Raw genomic sequence first — 13,990 nt, 5'->3', positions numbered from 1 at the left:
TGATTGACAGGGCCAGGCATTGTTCGCATCCTCCTGCCGGCCCTGAGCGCATGGTAAATCTCGCGCCTGCGGCGTTCACTATTCAGCGCAGGCGCTGTAAGGAAGTCGGCAGCCAGCGAGCCTCCTGAACGGCCGAATACTGAACGGCACGGTGCAGACGCTAGATTTACCATGCACTCGGGACCGGCAGGAGGATGCGAACACGCTGCCTGGCCCTGTCAATCAAGAGTTGGAGGGAGGTGACAGAGGTGGGAGAACTGAAACTTGTAAAGTAGAGACAGGTGAGTTGATTTCAGTGATCTGTCATTTATAAGTAAAAAGTAAGTGGTTGCCGAGAACCAACATCACAATCATTACAGACTGGGCCTGGAAAAGAGTCCCGGCCACCTGAGAAGAGTCCTGGTTATTCATGACTTCCTGCCCACCTGCTGATGACTGACGTCTTCTACCTAGTTTTCTCCCTTTCTCTCTCTAGGAGAGAACTGCCAATCGTCAGCAGATGGGCGAGAGAGCAGGAGATTAGGAATAAGGCTACATGCACACAAACGTTGTTTGTTACCGTGTCCGTCCGTTTTTTTTGCAGATAGGATGCCGACCCATTCATTTCAATGGGTCCGCAAAAAAGGCGGACAGCACACCAAAAAAATAGAACATGTCCTATTCTTGTCCGTTTTAGGCATTGTTATAATGGATCCGCAAAAAAAAAAACGGATGGCATACGGATGTAATCCGTTTTTCTTTGCGGATCCGCAAAACACTTACGGTCGTGTGAATGTAGCCTAACCATGACTCTTAGGCCTCATGCACACGACAGTTGTTTCTTGCGTCCGCCCAAAAAAACGGATGCAGCATATGTTTTTTTGGAGGATCCGTTTTTTTTTCCACAGATCCCTTGTAATAAATGCCTATCCTTGTCTGCAAATGTGAAAAAAGTAGGACATGCACTATTTTTTTTGCTGAAGGGAAACACGGACAACGGATGCGGAACACAAACGGATGAACTATCAGCATTTTTTTGCTGACCCATTGAAATTAATAAGTCCCCATTCTACCTGCAAAAAAAAACGGAATGGAGGCCGAGAAAAACAACTGTGCATGAGGCCTTAAGTAGATGTGACTCTTTTCTAGGCTTGTGCTGCAATGATTATGATGTTGGTTCTCGGCAACCACTTACTTTTAGCTCATGAGTGACACACCGCTGACATCAGCATTTCTGTCACTATTTTATGCTGCCCTCAGTGAGATCAGCATAACGTTGATGACAGGTTCCCTTTAAAGGGAGTCTGTCACCTACCTGACCGGTTTCAAACCGATCACATTGTTCAGTGGGGCACAAAGACATGACACAGATGTTACCCGTGTTTAGTTCTTCTGATGCTTCAAATCGCCCAAAAAGTCGTTTGCCGTCGCAAGTGCCAAGGGGCGGAGAGTTTTCTGAAAGTGCCCAAGTTCCCCCGCCTCACTCCGCCACTCAGTAAGCTCAGGCCAGCCCTGTGGCTCTGTGACATCATATTTCCCTATGGGCTGTTCGCGCATCACTGCCGGGCCCGGGCATGCGCAGTGTTCTGCCCACTGTGGTCAGAAGCACAGAGATATGCAGTGCGCATGCGCCAATTTCACGCCAGTAACTAGTGCATGCGCAATCCATATCCCTGTCCCTCTGCCCACAGTGGGCAACAGCCTATAGGGAAATATGATGTCACAGGGCTGGCCTGAGCTTACTGAGGGGGGGAGTTAGGTGCGAGTGAGGCGGGGGAACTTGGGCACTTACAGAAAACTCTCCGCCACTGGTACTTACAACGGCTCATTAGCATATGATAAAAACGACTTTTTGGGCGATTTGAAGCATCTGAAGAGCTAAGCACGGGTAACATCTGTGTCATGTCTTTGTGCCCCACTGAACAATGTCACCTGTTTAAAACCGGTCAGATAGGTGACAGACTCCCTTTAACCACTTCCCATCTGGGCCCTTTGCCCCTTCCTGACCAGGCCAAATTTAGCAAAACGGACATATCTCACTTTATGTGGTAATAACTTTGGAACGCCTTTATTTATCCAAGACATTCAGAGATTGTTTTCTCGTGACACATTGTACTTCATGATAGTCATAAATTTGAGTCAAAATATTTCACCTTTATTTATGAAAAAATCCCAAATTTACCCAAAAATTTGAAAAATTCTCAATTTTTCTAAATTTAAATTTCTCTGCTTTTAAAACAGAAAGTGATACCTCATAAAATATTTATTATTTAACATTCCCCATATGTCTACTTTATGTTGGCATCATTTTTGAAATGTCATTTTATTTTTTTAGGACGTTAGAAGGCTTAGAAGTTTAGAAGGAATTCTTCAAATTTTTAAGAAAATTGCCAAAATCCACTTTATAAGGACCAGTTCAGGTCTGAAGTCACTTTGTGGGGCCTACATAGTGGATACCCCCATAAATGACCCCATTGTAGAAACTACACCCCTCAAGGTATTCAAAACCGATTTTACAAACTTTGTTAACCCTTTAGGCGTTCCACAAGAATTAAAGGAAAATGGAGATCAAATTTTTAAATTTCACTTTTTTGGCAGATTTTCCATTTTAATCAATTTTTTTCTTTAACACATCGATGGTTAACAGCCAAACAAAACTCAATATTTATTACCCAGATTCTGCGGTTTACAGAAACACCCCACATGTGGTCATAAACTGCTGTATGGGCACACGGCAGGGCGCAGAAGAAAAGGAACTCCACATGGTTTTTAGATGCCATGTCCCATTTGAAGCCCCCTGATGCACCCTTACAGTAGAAACTCCCAAGAAGTGACCCCATTTTGGAAACTAGGGGATAAGGTGCCAGTTTTATTAGTACTATTTTTGGGTACATATGATTTTTTGATCATTCATTATAACACTTTATGGGGCAAGGTGACCAAAAAATTGGTTGTTTTAGCACAGTTTCTATTTATTTATTTTTACAGCGTTCACCTGAGGGGTTCAGTCAAGTGACATTTTTATAGAGCAGATTGTTACGGACGTGGCGATACCTAATATGTATACTTTTTCTCATTTATTAAAGTTTTACACAATAATAGCATTTTTGAAACAAAAAAATTATGTTTTAATGTGTCCATGTTCTGAGAGCTATAGTTTTTTTATTTTTTGAGAGATTTTCTTATGTAGGGGCTCATTTTTTGCGGGATGAGGTGACGGTTTTATTGGTACTATTTTGTGGGACATACGCATTTTTGATCACTTGGTGTTGCACCTTTTGTGATGCAAGGTGACAAAAATTGCTTGTTTTGACACAGTTTTTTTTTTTTTTTTTTTACGGTGTTCACCCGAGGGGTTAGGTCATGTGATACTTTTATAGAGCTGGTTTTTACGGACGCGGCGATACCTAATATGTCTATTTTATTTTATTTTTTCTATTTTTTTTTTTTTTTTTTTTATTCCTTACTTGGGAACTTTTTTTTTTTTACATGTCAAACTTTATTTTTTTTTATTTTTTCAACCCTTTATTTTTTTTATTTTTTTTTACACTTTTCGTCCCCCATAAGGTCATACAAGACCTCTGGGGGACATTTGCTTCACTTTTTCTTTTTTTTTCACAGTTGATTTCTCCTGTAACTGGGGCTGAGATAGTAGCCCCAGTTACAGGACAAATGCACCCCTATAGAGGCTGTACAGCAGCAATCCAGCGCTGTACAGCCTCACAGCAGGGCTGATCGAGGTCTCTGAGAGACCTCACACAGCTCCTGCACACTCCGGTCACGGCGGTCACATGACCGCCGGGCCGGAACAGGAAGCGCACAGCGCTTCCTTCTCTGCAGACACAGCGCTCGGTGAGCGCTGTGTGTGCAGCGATCGTGAAGGCAGGGACACCTGGGCACTGTCCCTGCCTTGTCTTAGGGTTGCCCTGCTGTCACTGACAGCGGGCAACCCGATCAGCAGCTGCACGATTAGCGTGCAGCTGCTATTTCTGACAGGATGTTCTAAAACGTGCTGTCAGAAATAGACGTCCACCCATAGGACGTTTATAGTCTATGGGCGGACGTGAGGCGGTTAAAGAGGACCTTTCACCGATTATTACACTATGAACTAACTATACAGACATGTGGAGCAGCGCCCGGGGATCTCACTGCACTTACTATTATCCCCGGGCGCCGCTCCGTTCTCCCGCTATGTCCTCCGGTATCTCCGTTCCCTAAGTTATGGTAGGCGGAGTCTGCCCTTGTTCTTCTGTAGCGCTGGCCAATCACATTGCAGAGCTCACAGCCTGGGAGAAAATAACCTCCCAGGCTGTGAGCTCTGCGCTGCGATTGGCCAGCGCTACAGCAGAACAAGGGCAGACTCCGCCTACCATAACTTAGTGACTGGAATCTCCGCCTACTATAACTTAGTGAGCGGAGATACCGGAGGGCATAGCGGGAGAACGGAGCGGCGCCCGGGGATAATAGTAAGTGCAGTGAGATCCCCGGGCGCCGCTCTACATGTCTGTATACTTAGTTCATAGCTCTTTCAGGCAGGGTTCAAATAGTCTGTTAGGGATACATCTCCCACTTATTCGCCCTATTTTTTATGAAGAGAGCTAGTAACGAAATAACCCATTTTTGGACCATATTTACAGCGGATAAAGCTACACCTGCAGATCCAATAGGACTACCTCTCAGCATATACGTTCATCTGCCTGGGCACCAAAATCTCCACAATATCATGAATATTTTATACATCAAACCGTGAGTGGTGACTGAAATACAAGGTTTATACTGTATTCTTATCTGTGTACTCAGTGCCCTGTACTTTCGTATATTTGTATGTTTGTGCATATGTCAGATTTATCGCATGCAGTCATCTACAATTAATTTGTGGGACTTATTTTAACGAATGACTAATATAAAAGTTAAGTTTTAGTAGGATTCATACACCGTGCCGTATAATATACCGTATAACACCTACACTGTGGGATTGTGTATATTGTACGGCATGGTGCAGGGATTATAATGTATACTGTATGTGGCGAAACCAACCTCGCCACTGGGTTTTGGAGAGGACTGGCTGCTGGCCTCTTGCCCCTGGATTATGGGCCATATACTAACTTTTAAACCCCTGAACCTATTCAAGTGAATTTTGGATAGGTTTGTCCCCAAGTTATACTGTTTAAATTGATGTAAGTTATATGTATGGCCAATGTAAACTCACAAAGTTGTAACAATTTATAATAAGTGTAACTTGTCAGCTTGGGAGGAAAATGCTGGGTGTGTTTCTATTGTGCCATTGTCCCATTGTGTGTTTAAATGGTGATGTCTGTTCTGTTGTCCTCACATGTGTATTGGCGATCTCCCTTTGTCCTCAGAGATAATTGGATTGCTCCTCAGGTTGTCTCCGGGACAGAGAGGAGGAGACTATGATGCATTGTGGGGATATGTTGTATTTGTCCTATGTCACAGTCTTCATTCTGGTCCTCTGGGGGCGTGAACGATTGGTTGCTGTAGTTACATTGTATGTGTTGTAAATTACTGATTGGTTGTATTTCAAACCCCTGTGGGCCGTACTATGTTTGTGGTTTATGAATAAAAGAGGCTGTACGTGAAGTACAGTCAGACCACTGCTTGACCCTCAACACGGAGCCTTGTCTCGTTATTGGGGGGATTCCACTGTACAGCAAAAATATAGAGGTTACACCATGCTGGACAATATAACCCCTGCGTCATGCTGTACAATATACAGTATAACCCCTACACGGTGTAGCGGTATACTGTATATTGTGTGGCACAGTGTAGAGGTATACTGTATATTGTGTGGAACAGTGTAGCGGTATACTGTATATTGTGGGGCACAGTGTAGCGGTATACTGTATATTGTGTGGCAGTGTAGAGGTATACTGTATATTGTGTGGCACAGTGTAGAGGTATACTGTATATTGTGTGGAACAGTGTAGCGGTATACTGTATATTGTGTGGAACAGTGTAGCGGTATACTGTATATTGTGGGGCACAGTGTAGCGGTATACTGTATATTGTGTGGCACAGTGTAGAGGTATACTGTATATTGTGTGGAACAGTGTAGCGGTATACTGTATATTGTGTGGCACAGTGTAGAGGTATACTGTATATTGTGTGGCACAGTGTAGCGGTATACTGTATATTGTGTGGCACAGTGTAGAGGTATACTGTATATTGTGGGGCACAGTGTAGAGGTATACTGTATATTGTGGGGCACAGTGTAGAGGTATACTGTATATTATGTGGCACAGTGTAGAGGTATACTGTATATTGTATGGAACAGTGTAGAGGTATACTGTATATTGTGGGGCACAGTGTAGAGGTATACTGTATATTATGTGGCACAGTGTAGAGGTATACTGTATATTGTGTGTCACAGTGTAGAGGTATACTGTATATTGTGTGGCACGGTGTAGAGGTATACTGTATATTGTGTGGCACAGTGTAGAGGTATACTGTATATTGTGTGGCACAGTGTAGCGGTATACTGTATATTGTGTGGCACAGTGTAGAGGTATACTGTATATTGTGTGGCACAGTGTAGAGGTATACTGTATATTGTGTGGCACAGTGTAGAGGTATACTGTATATTGCGGGGCACAGTGTAGCGGTATACTGTATATTGTGTGGCACAGTGTAGCGGTATACTGTATATTGTGTGGCACAGTGTAGCGGTATACTGTATATTGTGTGGCACAGTGTAGCGGTATACTGTATATTGTGTGGCACAGTGTAGAGGTATACTGTATATTGTGTGGCACAGTGTAGAGGTATACTGTATATTGTGTGGCACAGTGTAGAGGTGTACTGTACATTGTGGGGCACAGTGTAGAGGTATACTGTATATTATGTGGCAGAGTGTAGAGGTATACTGTATATTGTGTGGCACAGTGTAGCGGTATACTGTATATTGTGTGGCACAGTGTAGAGGTATACTGTATATTGTGTGGCACAGTGTAGAGGTATACTGTATATTGTGTGGCACAGTGTAGAGGTGTACTGTACATTGTGGGGCACAGTGTAGAGGTATACTGTATATTATGTGGCAGAGTGTAGAGGTATACTGTATATTGTGTGGCACAGTGTAGAGGTATACTGTATATTGTGTGTCACAGTGTAGAGGTATACTGTATATTGTGTGGCACGGTAAACTTACAATTACTTGGCTCTTGGAGATCTCGGACGCCACTTCAACACTTTGGCCGGGGGCTAGGTCTAAGAAGATGCCGTCCCCTCCTCTTTTGCACATGTTCTCATCTTCCAGTAGCAGCAGCGCATGAGGAAGGAGATGGGGCCAGCTTGGAGCACCGCACAGGAACATCCTGACACTGGATAACGTCAGGACGTTAAGGGCGCTGTGGGCAGTATGGTGGGTGCCTGTTCCGAGTTCTAGGGCCACCCACCACAGCAATGCACACAGTGAAAATTGAGTGCATTGCTGTGGTGGGCTTCCCCAGAGTACGGAACAAGCATACACCATTACATGAAGTCCGGGCTGCGGCGGTGAGCGGGCCTGCAGAGGTCCTGAGCGGAGGCATGAAGGGAACACTGCTCCTGTGTCGGGTCTGAATGCAGTTTTGTATAGTATTGGTCACGTCGCCTAGGTGCAGCTCAGCCCCAGTGAAGTGAATGGTGCTGAGCTGCGATACCAAGTACAGCCGCTATACAATGTACGGCGCTTGGTAAGCTGAGAGAAGGCTGCAGCGCTACTGCGAGTGCCGATGCCTTTTCAAACAGCTGATCGGCAGGGGTCCCGGGTGTCGGACCCCCACCGATCAGATACTGATGACCTATCCAGAGGGTAGGCCATCAGTATAAAAATCTCTTTAATAGCCTATCATCTACCTAAGGCTCCATGCACACAATAGTATTTTTTGTCCAGATCTGATCCACATTTTTTGATGCAGACCTATTCACTTCAATGGGGCCGCAAAAGATGCGGATATCACAGCTGTGTTCTGTCCGCATCCGTATGTCATTCCGCAGCTCAGCAAAAAAATAGAACATGTCCTATTATCGTCGGTTTTACAGGCAAGGATAGGACTGTTCTATTAGGGGCTGGCCATTCCGTTCTGCAAAATGCGGAATACACACGGCTGGTAACCGTGTTTTGCGGATCTGTAATTCGCAGACTGCAAAACAGCCAACAGTCGTGGGCATGAGCCCTAAAACAGGGGCAATTTCACTGTAAGCTGTAAAGTGAGATGACTGTGCGGGAGCTTGTACGGCCACTAGATGGCAGCACTTGTGAAAATGTCATAACTCATTTCACAATGAACTTGAATGGACCTACATACAAATGACAATAAGCCAGACATCCAAGCTGCTGTATAGTGAATAGTCTTTCCCACCACTAAAAAAAATGACCATGAGGGATGGGGGGGGGGGGGGGGGGGGGATGGGATGGAAACATGGACGTTTATACAATGGCAAGTCTTGATTTGAAGAAAGAACAGAGCACACACCAAACCAATTTTTAAAAAATATGCTTTAAGAATATTACAGATTTATAGATTACGTTTAAAACTTAAAAGGGTCCCTTAGGATAAAAAAAAAAGTCCGCTTTTTTTTTAACCTGTCCATTGTTTGGTTGTGTCTGGTATTATACATTGACTTGATAGTGACCAAGCTGCAATACCCTATACCCCCATGGACTAGAGTGGCGCTGTTTATAAGGGGAAAAAAAGTTGACTTTTCATCTGAGCGGTAAAATATTTTCAACACATTAGCGGTGTCATGTCTTGGAGATGATCTGCGCTGGTCAGGAAGGAAGCAGCATAAGTCAATGACTGATTAAAACATATGGCGGCCTATAGAAAATACATTCATCGTCTATATACACAGAACAGCTGGAGGCGATACGTCTTTGCAGGGTTTTCAGACTTGTAATTTAACTTAACAGCGATTCCTTGTCTTCTTCCTGGAAGTCATCTGCTTCATTCAAGTAACCTTCAAGACACTGCAGTTCCTAGAAGAAAACATAAAGCGAGCTGATGAGCGGAAACTGTCACAATCACTTTCAATGGAGTCACGTTATAAATGTAATATACGAAACACACGGCTTTGTGTTGGGAGATATTTTATCGTTTAAAGGGCTTTAATACCCTCTAAACCATGGGTCAGCAACCTCTGGGTCTCCAGCTGCTGTGAAACTACAACTCCCAGCATGCACATACATGCAACTGTTCTCTGAACGCCCATAGAAGTCAGTGGATGCTGGGAATTGTACAACAGCTGGAGGGTCGGAGGTCGCTGACCCCTGCTCTGAACATTATTAAAGGGGTTGTCCCACTAATAATATTCTACATTTTTCAAACCAGCACCTGGATCTGAATACTTCTGTAATTGCATGTGATTAAAAATTTAGCAAAAGTACTGAGTTATTCAATAAAAAGTATCTGTATAGCGCCACCTGCTGTTTGTTCTTTTCCTAATTTCTTGTCCACCTTACTAGGTGGTCGCACATGCTCAGTTTAAATCTGCAACTGTCACCAGTCATATCTTCTGTTAGAAGCTGTGTCAGTTAGGCTCCATTCACACGTCCGCATTCGTTCCGCAATTTTGCGGAACGGGTGCGGACCCATTCATTTTCTATGGGGACGGAATGGATGCGGACAGCACACAGTGTGCTGTCAGCATCTGCATTTGCGGAGCGCGGCCCCGATCTTCAGGTCCGCAAAAAATAGAACATGTCCTATTCTTGTCAGCAGCTTGCGGACAAGAATAGGCATTTCTAGAGGGGTGCCGGGCGGGTGTGTTGTGGGTCCGCAACACACCACGGACGTGTGAATGGAGCCTTATAGAGAAATAGCTACAACAGAAAGGACACACCCTCTGAGCTGCTAGCCTGAATAGAATCTAGCAGAACAACTGGAGCAATGAATGTGGAGATCTCTGGATCCATGAAAGGTACAGGGCTGGTTTTAGTAGTCATGTACTATATGATGTCTGTTTTTCATCCTTTTACAAGCCTGGCATAACCCATTTAAAAAGGGTATATCTGTTAGATGAAGTGATCCCCTATTCACAGGATAGGGGATAACTATTAGATTGAAGAGGGTTGGACTGCTGGGACTCCCACTGATCACAAGTAAGTAACTCAAGATGAACCAAGCTTGCACCGGATTGCTGAACTCATCACTTTGAGTCCTCCACCGGTCGCTGAACTGCGGGGGCAGAAACCCTCAGCTGAGGGCTGTGTCCCTTTGGCCGTGCTCAGTTTGTCCTCGGACAGTGGAGTGTGCATTACGTTCTTATTGACGGCCACTATGAGATCGGTTGGGTGTCTGGCTGCTGGGAAGCCCCATCGATCACGAGAATGTAACCGCAAAACGAAAGGACCTGCAGCTCCATTTACCTCTCTGCCGGAGATAGCAGAGTACAAGCATGACCGTGGAGGGTCCCAGTGCTTGGACCCCCACCGGTCTATCCTGTGGACAGGCGATATTCATAAAACTGCTCACATGCCATAATAACACTTCAGAAGTTTTGTTCGGTGAGGCTTCGGATCAGGATTCCTCCACTGTTCACTGAGATGAAGGTTAGAGGCCCTCCGCAGAGCGCTGTGCCACTTTGGCTGTGTTCGGCTCTGCTAAGCTGATCCTCGGAGAGCGATGTCATAGATAATTTCTGTCTAGGACATGTCAAGAGTTTTCTGAAACAGGAGGTTTTAAAGATGCTTAAAGGAATAGTCCTCTTTGGGCCATCTCGCTTTATTAGGATAATCACAGTGATCGGCTGGAGAGGATTCAGGCAGCAGACGAACTGTGGATTTAACCCTATGCATTAAATTGCGAAAACTGTCGAGGTACAGAACCGAAAATCTGCAGCATGCTCATTTTCCCTGTGATCTCATCCACATGTATTGTCCTGTGATTTGCAGATTCTTGTCTGTAGAGAGGTTCTGGTTGGCGGGCTCAGGTGCCTTAGAAGTTCTGGTCTAGCTGATATCTTTACTTAGCTTTCATGCACACAATCATATTTTCCATCCATATTATTTTGTGGATAGCACACAAATCCATTCATTTTTATAGGTCAGCAGAAAAAAAATAGAAATAAATGGACAGCGCGCGGATATCATCCATGTGCTGTTTGCATCCGTACGTCTGTTCTGCAAATCAAAGAATATGTCCTATTCTGGTCCGCATTGCGGATGAGAATAGTCACTTCTATGGATGGGAGTCAGAAAATTACGGAATGCACATAGGTGTCTGTATCTTGTGGACCAAAATATGGATATGGTTGTGTGCATGAGGCCTAAGCTTAACCCCTTAAGGACCCGTGAAGTACATGTACGTCATATCTGGACATGACTTAAGGTCCAGTGACGTACATGTACGTCATGCTGATCGGGCGGGTGCAGGAGCTGCGCCTGCCCGATCAGTGGCGCGGACCTGGCAGTCATTGAAAACACAGATGCCGGCACATAAACCCTTGCACTGCGGTATCCTGCCGGGTGCGAGGTGTCCATCGGGTCCCCGCGCTGCTGTGACGGGGACCCGATGGCAGGGAAGGCAGCCCGATGCCTTCCTTAGGCATCGTGGCTGCCTTCCGTGATAGCCTGTGAGATCCAGGCCCTTGGATCTCACAGGCAGGAAGCTGTAAGTGTATTACAGTCTGTAATACACTTACAGCCAATGCATTACAATACAGAAGTATTGTAATGCATTGTAAAGGGGATCAGACCCCCAGAAGTTGAAGTCCCAGAATGGCACAAAAAATAAAAAGTTTAAAAAAAAGTTAAAAAAACGGTGTTTTCCCATAATAAAAAAATATTAAAGGGATTCTGTCACCAGGTTTCACCCCTGTCAGCTAAAAATATGCTGATGTTCAAGGCGTCTTCACGATTCCTAATGTGGGCTTATAAATGTCATCTGTGGGCTTATTTAGCTAAAAAACAGCTTTTACTAACCTGTCAGTCAAACAAATAAGGTGCCCAAGGGGATGTTAATGGATGCAAGGTGCCAGCGGAATTTTGCGGAACGGGTGTGGACCCATTCATTTTCTATGGGGATGGAATGGATGCGGACAGCACACAGTGTGCTGTCAGCATCTGCATTTGCGGAGCGCGGCCCCGATCTTCAGGTCCGCAGCTCCGCAAAAAATAGAACATGTCCTATTCTTGTCAGCAGCTTGCGGACAAGAATAGGCATTTCTAGAGGGGTGCCGGGCGGGTGTGTTGTGGGTCCGCAACACACCACGGACGTGTGAATGGAGCCTTATAGAGAAATAGCTACAACAGAAAGGACACACCCTCTGAGCTGCTAGCCTGAATAGAATCTAGCAGAACAACTGGAGCAATGAATGTGGAGATCTCTGGATCCATGAAAGGTACAGGGCTGGTTTTAGTAGTCATGTACTATATGATGTCTGTTTTTCATCCTTTTACAAGCCTGGCATAACCCATTTAAAAAGGGTATATCTGTTAGATGAAGTGATCCCCTATTCACAGGATAGGGGATAACTATTAGATTGAAGAGGGTTGGACTGCTGGGACTCCCACTGATCACAAGTAAGTAACTCAAGATGAACCAAGCTTGCACCGGATTGCTGAACTCATCACTTTGAGTCCTCCACCGGTCGCTGAACTGCGGGGGCAGAAACCCTCAGCTGAGTGCTGTGTCCCTTTGGCCGTGCTCAGTTTGTCCTCGGACAGTGGAGTGTGCCTGTCCACATGCATTACAATACAGAAGTATTGTAATGCATTGTAAAGGGGATCAGACCCCCAGAAGTTGAGGTCCCAGAATGGCACAAAAAATAAAAAGTTTAAAAAAAAGTTTTCCCATAATAAAAAAATATTAAAGGGATTCTGTCACCAGGTTTCACCCCTGTCAGCTAAAAATATGCTGATGTTCAAGGCGTCTTCACGATTCCCATAATAAATGTCATCTGTGGGCTTATTTAGCTAAAAAACAGCTTTTACTAACCTGTCAGTCAAACAAATAAGGTGCCCAAGGGGATGTTAATGGATGCAAGGTGCCAGCCGCACCCGCCGCCGTTTGTGCTCAGCGCCGCCTTTCCGGACTTCTGCACCGCCTCCTAATCCTCTGTGCCGCCTCTCGCTCTCCCTCCCTCCCCCCTCCTTCTGCTGTAAGATCTCGCGCATACAGGGGTTGAGCGAAGTGCCGGCGCATGCGCACTTCGCTGTAAGCAGCCAAATGGAGAAGTCTGCACGGGCGCATCAGGCAGAGCCCTGTGCGCAAGCGCGAGATCTTACAGCAGGAGGAGGGGGGAGGGAGGGAGAGCGAGAGGCGGCACAGAGGATTAGGAGGCGGCGCAGAAGTATGGAAAGGCGGCGCTGGGCACGAACGGCGGCGGGTGCGGCCGGCACCTGGCATCGCTTCACATCCCCTTGGGCACCTTATTTGTTTGACTGACAGGTTAGTAATAGCTGTTTTTTAGCTAAATAAGCCCACAGATGACATTTATAAGCCCACATTAGGAATCGTGAAGACGCCCTGAACATCAGCATATTTTTAGCTGACAGGGGTCAAACCTGGTGACAGAATCCCTTTAAAGTTTCAAGTAAAAAAAATGTCCCTTTCCCAAAATAAAACACATAAAATTGTAAAAAAAAAAACAAAAAAAAAAAACTGACATATTTGGTATCACCGCCTCCGTAACGACCGGCTCTATAAAAATATCACATGACCTAACCCCTCAGGTAAACACCGTAAAAAAAAACAAAAACTGTGCTAAAACCCCCTCATTTTTTTTGTCACTTTACATCACTAAAAGTGCAACACCAAGCGATCAAAAAGTCATATGCACCCCAAAATAGTTCCAATCTAACCGTCACCTCATCCCGCAAAAATGATACCCTACCTAAGACAATCGCCCAAAAAAAAATACGGCTCTTAGACTATGGAGACACTAAAACAAGATTTATTTTTCTTTCAAAAATGATATTATTGTGTAAAACTTAAATAAAAAAAATATATACATATTAGGTATTGCCACGTCCGTAACGACCTGCTCTATAAAAATATCACATGACCTA

At 44.8% G+C, this 13,990-nt stretch overlaps 1 protein-coding gene across 1 annotated transcript in view; it reads right to left on the bottom strand.

Annotated features, from left to right (window-relative positions):
• Positions 1-8,556: 8,556 nt before the first annotated feature.
• CCDC82 (coiled-coil domain containing 82) overlaps positions 8,557-13,990 on the bottom strand; it is a 63,214-nt gene continuing 57,780 nt past the window's right edge. The window contains exon 8 of the mRNA XM_040426305.1: positions 8,557-8,959. Coding sequence (XP_040282239.1) covers positions 8,882-8,959 — 78 coding nt within the window. The 3' untranslated portion in view covers positions 8,557-8,881. The remainder of the gene's footprint in view (positions 8,960-13,990) is intronic.

This window comes from Bufo bufo, chromosome 3 (genome assembly GCF_905171765.1).
Source record: "Bufo bufo chromosome 3, aBufBuf1.1, whole genome shotgun sequence".
NCBI classification, from domain to species: domain Eukaryota; kingdom Metazoa; phylum Chordata; class Amphibia; order Anura; family Bufonidae; genus Bufo; species Bufo bufo.
The sequence above is the reverse complement of the archived record's forward strand: the minus strand, read 5'-3'. Positions and strand labels throughout refer to the sequence as shown.